Source organism: Fukomys damarensis, unplaced genomic scaffold (assembly GCF_012274545.1).
Source record: "Fukomys damarensis isolate Sample0158 unplaced genomic scaffold, DMR_v1.0_HiC HiC_scaffold_37, whole genome shotgun sequence".
In the NCBI taxonomy this organism is placed as follows: domain Eukaryota; kingdom Metazoa; phylum Chordata; class Mammalia; order Rodentia; family Bathyergidae; genus Fukomys; species Fukomys damarensis.
In genome coordinates, this window is record NW_022900949.1 from 1,336,425 (window position 1) to 1,343,795 (window position 7,371).

General features: G+C 42.4%; 1 protein-coding gene across 1 annotated transcript in view; it reads right to left on the reverse strand.

The window, feature by feature from the left end:
* Window positions 1–2,510: 2,510 nt before the first annotated feature.
* The window catches only part of LOC104874388 (vomeronasal type-2 receptor 116), a 9,552-nt gene continuing 4,691 nt past the window's right edge, over window positions 2,511–7,371 (reverse strand). Inside the window, exons 7-11 of the mRNA XM_033759384.1 lie at window positions 6,437–6,725; window positions 5,234–6,040; window positions 4,299–4,526; window positions 3,835–3,958; window positions 2,511–3,454 (exon numbers count right to left, since the gene is read on the reverse strand). Of these exons, the coding sequence (XP_033615275.1) occupies window positions 2,511–3,454; window positions 3,835–3,958; window positions 4,299–4,526; window positions 5,234–6,040; window positions 6,437–6,725 (2,392 nt within the window). The remainder of the gene's footprint in view (window positions 3,455–3,834; window positions 3,959–4,298; window positions 4,527–5,233; window positions 6,041–6,436; window positions 6,726–7,371) is intronic.

Below are 7,371 nucleotides of genomic sequence, written 5' to 3' on the forward strand. Positions count from 1 at the left end.
ACTGTAGCTGTGACTTCTTTCTTCTCTCATTTGTAGGGTTGAGTTCTGCTCTGTGTTTATTTTTCTACATTGCTCATGTGCTGCCTGATTATATAGCTGATGGTGACAGCATGTCATGAGGCTGGGGTTGCTCCCTCCTTTTCAGCCTGTCCCTGAAATGGCCCATTGGCTACCAATACAAGAGTTCCTCTAAGACAGGCAGCAAGCATTTCTGAAATGCAGACTGCAACAGCCTGAACCGTGTCTGTGCACACGACTTTCCGACTATTACACCTTTCCTGGCACAATGGCATTTTTGAGGGAGTGAGATGCTATTTTTCAGTCCATGGGCTCACAGGCTGGGCATAAAAGACTGCCTATTGCAAACTGGGTATACAGCATAAGTGCCGTGCACTTGGAACATGTGTCGGCACACTCCTTTCAGACAACTAACCCTGCCCCATGTCAATGATTTCATCCCCGAAGACACAGCCTCCTGTCCAGCCTGTACATGTTATTGTCTTTGACTGCCAAGGCAAGGTTTGATTTTAAATAGCTAAAGAGTGTTTGTGAATTCAGCTCACCACAGCTGGTACCATGTCTGTGCCCAGGAATTTTGGGGTTTACACCTTCCCGAGGTCAATGGTAATCCTGGAGGAGCTGGGTCCCCTTTTGCAGCCTATTGATTTAATGGCCCATTTGGGCTCCATCGAAGAGAGTGGCTGTAGATGGAATACTACTCAGCCATAAAGGAGGAGAAATTAGACTCATACATAGGAAAATGGATACATGTTGAGGATATACTCCCAAGTGAAATAAATAAGTCACACGTGTAAATACCGAATAGTTTCTCAGGGGTGAAAAACTATAAGAGTACATAACATCCTAATGAGATAATTGACCGTGTGAAATAAGAAGAAAAGGGCTAAAGGCGTAGGGAAAATGTGAAGGGTGGGGAAAGGTAATAAGGGAAAAGAAAAAAATATGAGAAAATGAAAAAATGGAAATAAATTGTTGGTAAAAGGGGAGGGGAGGAGGGGGTGAAGGGAGGGCACGGAAAAGGGGAAAAAAATGAGAACCAAAACTTGTCATGTAAAGGTCCATCCGTCTGTCTGTCTGTCTGCATCTGTCTCTGACTCTGTCACCTCTGTGTCTGCCCCACCAGGGAGGTAAATATAGCAACCTATTTCCTTCTTTTCTTTGTGCTGTCTTCACTTTCTGCCATTTCTCTGTATTTTCTAGCTTTCTTGTTGGCTCTTTCTTTGTCCCCTGAACTTCAATTCCTTCTTCCTTTCCTAAGTTGTTTCTTCCAAGGTCAAGAATCCCGGTCCTGGAGAGGATGTGACATGCTGGCAGGTTTTATGACACTGAAGAGTATTTATTATAACATACTACCAGGCAGTCAACACAAGGGTAGAAAGGTCTGCATAGCTTCAATACATTGACTGTCAATGTGAGCAGAGAAATAAACAATGAGTTTTTGAACATAGTAAAACAAGAATTACAAACTCATGTTACTCCTTGAAGAGAAAACACAGTAAATTTATTTGGTAATTCAGAAATGTAGTGATCTACAGTCAAAGATTAGCATATAAAACTAATAAAAATGATTGAGAAAACCAAAGGAAACATACACAAAAATGAGAAATAAAGCAAAATTTGTCACAAATGTTGATGTTGACTGCAGATTTAATGAGAAGAAAAAAATTCAAGAATAAAAGTCATTGTGCAAAGATAACTGCTTTAGATGGTAGAAACTTTACAACTATCCGAGACTTAAGTAACAGTCAAATTTTCGTTGAAGTACATTCCATCTTCTATTCTGATATCTGACTATAAAAATGGTGCACATTTCCATCAGATACTTTATGCATTTTGGGAAAAACATACTTTTAACTTAAATTCTTTTTTCTTCCAGAATGTGCTCTGTGCCTGAATTCACACAGAGCATTTTTCTCTGGCCTCAACAAAATAACATAGCACTTGGGTGCAAAGATGCAGCCCAGCAGCCCCGCACTGGAGGCCAAGATGGAGAAGACCTCCACGGCCACCATGACCTTCCCCTTGGTGCTGTGGTACACGGGGAGGAAGGTGACCCACACACTGCAGAACACCAGCATGCTGAAGGTCAGGAACTTGGCTTCACTGAAAACTCTATTATAATCTGCATATTATAAGCACTAAACAATTGAAAGACAAAAAACAATACATGAATTGTATTAGAAAATGTAAACATATACTTGTCTCCAGACAAAATTTATCATGTTATAAATGATTAAAATGAGTGAGAAAGCCAGTGAAACATACAAAAATGAATATTATGATCTAAGTAAAGAACAATAGACTACAAATTTAATGGGAGAAATGAAAAAATCCAGAATAAATGATAATCAGTAAAGAGAATATGACATAGTAATGGCTTGAAAACTATTAGTGAAAGTAGTCAGTTATTCATTGAATTACACCCCCTCTAGTAATCTAATATCTAAGTGCAAAAATGTTGTACTTCTGCCTTAGACTTTTCACGTATTTTAGGCAAACCTATTTTTAACTTGATAAGACTTTTTTCCTCCAGAACGTGATTTATCTCTGAATCCATGCAGAGAATTTCTCTCTGGCCTTAACAGAATAATGTAGCACTTGGGTGCAAAGATGCAGCCCAGGAGCCCTGCACTGGAGGCCAAGATGGAGAAGACCTCCATGGCCACCATGACCTTCCCCTTGGTGCTGTGGTACACGGGGAGGAAGGTGACCCACACACTGCAGAACACCAGCATGCTGAAGGTCAGGAACTTGGCTTCATTGAAGGTGTCGGGCAGGTTCCTGACCAGGAAAGCCACGGTGAAGCTGACCAGGGCCAGGGAGCCCAGGTATCCCAGGACACAGTAGAAGGCAGTGAGGGAGCCCTTGTTGCACACGATGATGATGTGGCCATGTTCCGAGTGTGCATCTGTGTCTACAAAGGGTGGATTCGTCCCCATCCAGACTCCACAGAGAGTGAGTTGGATCAGGGAGCAGATGGGGATGATGGAGTTAGGTGCCCCGGACACCAGCCACTGCCTCATCCTCCTGCCTGGAGCAGTGACCTTAAAGGCCAGCACCACGGTGATCGTTTTGGCCAGGACGGTGGAAACAGCCACAGTGAACACAACTCCAAATGTGGTCTGCCTGAGGATGCAGGTGGCTGTGTTGGGCCGGCCGATGAAGAGCAAGGAGCAGAGGAAACAGAAGGTGAGGGAGATGAGCAGGGTGTAGCTGAGAGCCCTGTTGTTGGCCTTGACAATGGGAGTGTCTCGGTGCTTCACGAAGAGCCCAAGAACAGCAGCTGTGAGGACGGTGAGACTCAGGGCCGAGCCAGCCAGCATCTTCCCTATGGGGTCTCCATAATCCAGAAAAGTTATGGATTTTTGGAAGCAATAATTTCTTTGAACATTGGCATATTGGTGATCTGGACACTTCACACACTTTTCCATATCTAGTGAGAAATGCAAACTGTTGTTAGTTCAAGTTCAGGTTTCTCTTACTCAAATCCTGACTGAGTAAAACTAAATGGAATAGTTAAGACAAATAGTCTTTTGTTTTGTTTTGTTTCTAGACATTAGAGATATTAAGAAATTATTATTAGAAAATTAATAAATATTATGCAGGGAAAAGTTTCAATTATAGTGCAAATCATTTTTTTTTGTACCAGGGATCGACTTGGGACCTCTTCTTTACTCTGCAATGAACATTGTTGTCCCATGTGATTATGTTTTTAACTGCAGTTTCCTTTCACAACGCACTTCTGAGCTAACTCATGAAGTCAATTATCTTTTAGTGATTCCTGAATTATTAATTTAATGTCCAAGCACATACCTGTGTCATTTGTAATCTCATTCTCTGGGCAAGGGGTGCAACCAAAACAACAGGCAGGTTTTCCCTCCTCAGGGGTTTTCCTAAATCCAGGACTGCAGCTCTCACTGCATACGGAGTGCGGAGTCTGAGGAAAACCACATGTGTGTCAGTGACCTCTGCAACTTTTGACTTATTCCTCCTAATTATAGTGAGCAAATGAATATTTATACACACACAAAACCAGGTATGCAAGGAGATGCCATGTACACCGAGTGATAAGCATAGGAGCATTTACAAAAATATAACTGAATACATATGTTGCTGTGTGATTCATCGGAAAATTCAATAATAAAATTGTTTCAAATTAAAGGCACGTTTGCTAATTTCCACACATGTCCATTTCTTGAGCAATACAGGGGCACAAATGCTACCAAAGGAATGCAGTCATTTTGGGTTAATACAGCTTCTGATTACACACCACATACCTCTGCAATTCCCACGGCCCATTCTATTAGGTCCTCAGATAAAGATAACCGCTGCCCTTGGGGAGCATGTGGGGAAAAGTTTCCTACTTTGACCTTAAGTCTAAGGCCTTCTGGAAAATTCCAAAGATTGACAATGTCATACTGTGCATCTGGTTTTCTTCTGTCATCCAGTTTCACGTGGTCTCCAACAGGATTGTTAAAGTGGACATTCTTCAGAAAGGGGTGAAGCTGAAAAAGAAGCATCATGGCCCAATGACCCGTGCCCAAGTAGCGAGACCAGAGCCCTGAATGAGGGAAAGACTTGGCAATCACGTTTTGTAGTGCAACTTTAACACTCGTATTCACTGAGGTAAAACAAATAAAAGTCCATATGAAAATATCACAATGTTCAAAAAATGTCAGTGACTATCAAGAAAAATACTTCAATCAATGGATATCATTCAAATCAATCAAATAAATGGTTGTTATGTAAAACTCAACCTTGGAATCGAAGTTCCCAAGAGCTATTTTCTGTCTGATGGTTCTCAGAATACTGACCTGCAAAATGACAAGGTCGGCACAAAAAGTGTTTGCAAAATTAAATGAGAAAATTCACACAAAGTAGCCACCATTTAGCTACCTAAAAAGTACATCCTTTCCCATTATGTTTGAAAAAGTTCATGGGAAATCTTTGCTCTCTCTTATGAAAAACATTGAGGGAGGATGTTGCTGATTTCCTTCGGAAAATTAAACATTGATCTCAAGTCATATCCAATTTTCTCTTTACCAGTTGGACTCATTTTTGATGACGAGGTCTACGTGATTAACCTTGATAGTAAAGCTAGTACAGGCCTTGTCACACTTTCTTTAGATGTAATTCTAAGCTACTTATGCGAGTAACCACTTGAGTACCTTCAGAAAACATATTAGCTGTCTCGCAGAAGAAGAGACATTACCTGCCAGGGTGAAAATGCCATCTTCTCTCCACGGCCCACTGACTGCATCTGCACTTGCTGCAGAAGCATCTCCTGGAGGGCGTGGGCCACTGCGTACACTGCATTGTACACGTTGTAACTCTCTTCACTCATGGCTGGGTCAAAACGACTCGCGGGCAGCCACGCCAGAGAGGCATTGGGCATACAGTCCATCAGTGCACAGTCAGAGTCAGATACTGAGCACTCGAAATTATTGAACCAATGCAGAGCAAGGTACGTGTCTTCTGGGTATTTGGAAGGGGTAGCAGTCCGGATAAAATTTTTGAAACCAGAAATCTCCTCACGGTGGTGTGAAAAGGTGACAGCGCCATGGAATGAGCCCAGTATGAAGTTTTTCCCAGACACGTCAGCCTGCCATTGTGAGTTTGTCACCCAGACTCTCCATGTCACTAAAAGTTGGTCTATATTATAGTTGATGGTATTGACACTGTCACTATCATAGTAAATGATAATAACATTAACAGGTGACGTTTCCCTGGTTAGAAAATTATGTTGCTGGGCGTATAATACAGCTGACAAAATAGTATTTGAAATGATTTTCACAAATGCCACACAGACTCTGTTCCTGTCCATCTCTCCTTTAAGATTTGAGAGAAATTGAAGCCCTTTCTGACCTTCTGTGATGATCATTCCTACCCAGGTCCAGCTGAAATGGGTCAACAAAGAGACCATGCCAAGGGCCAGAGACGTGTCCTTGGGGGCCACCTGATAGAGAGAGGGAAACTGGCCACTGTCACTCAGTACGGGGTCGAAAGAGCCAAAGGTCAGCTACAGAGGAAAGAAAGTTAAAAACAATATGAATAAAGTTGATATAAAACAGAATTTCACACCCCCCAACTGTGGCACATTTGGGAGAGTCATGGAGTAATATTACCATTGCTATGTTTCTAATCATCTCACTCACAAAATGCTTTTTATAAAATAACCGAAGACACACAGAATTACAGGGAACTTCTTTTTCTGCTTTCCTTCCTTTCTCCCCTATATGCTGACGCTGCTGGTGAAAAAAAAAAAAAAAAGAATTCCTCATATCTCAGGGTATTCTCCCATGAGGCTAGACCCTTGGAGAAATACTTCTAAATCTCTTCTTTTCATTAACTTTAGGGGCCCCAGAATGACACTAAACAACTCCGTTTCATCTCCCCCCAGCCCATTCTCCCAGACCTGTGGAAATTTGTAGAGCTCCATCAGTGCCCCAATTTGAGCAGCTGTTTCCCAGGACGTTCCTGTAAATAATGCGATGGACTTGCTCTCTCTCTTACAGTTGAAATTGGGGATTTCATCCTGCCCTGCATACAAGATGAGGAAATTCTGTAGTATCCTCCAATGACCATGCAGAAAATTATGAAACTCATATCCCAATGACACGTTGGTTAAAAGGTGAGGATTTGCATTGATTTCTTCAATGGCAAAAATGAAGGCTAAAACAGTCTGGTAGTTGTTGGGCATAAACCTGCATAGAGAACACAGATCTTTTTAGGAAGGAGACACATTCTACAATTACCTCCCATCTAAGAACATTCTCTTGTATAAAGTGATTGTTTTTATCCCTTTCCTCAATTCTTATGCGATGACACTAAACGATATGTGATAGCATGAAAATCTTGCTTTGAAGTAGATAATTAGTACTATATGAAATCCTGAATCAGAATTTCTTATAAATGAGATCAGCGCCCTTACACAGACAAGCTTCTTATCTCGTTCTGCCACTCACATACAGCCAGAGGACCTCCCAGGAAGATGGTGCAGTGGTAAGCAGCAACAAATCCACCTCTCCAAGATTCAGACTCCAGACCCTGGAGAACAACAACTTGGGGAGGAGAGGAAGGAGGCAGTGGGTCCGCAGGACCCAGGAAAGATCTGAAGGAAAGAGTGGGACATGCAGAGAAAGTAAGGAGACAGACGACAGCACCGAGGGGAGGGACACATGGGACCCCGGCTTATGGAGCAAGAGAGGAATATCGAATTGATGAAGGGGGTACAGGGAGAACAGCTAGGTCCAGAGGCTCCCGAGGAGAAACCCAGCGGTGGAGCAAAGCAAGGCATGCCGTGCACTGCAGAGGTTAGGAGAGACTGCCGCCCTGCTGACCGCCACGGTC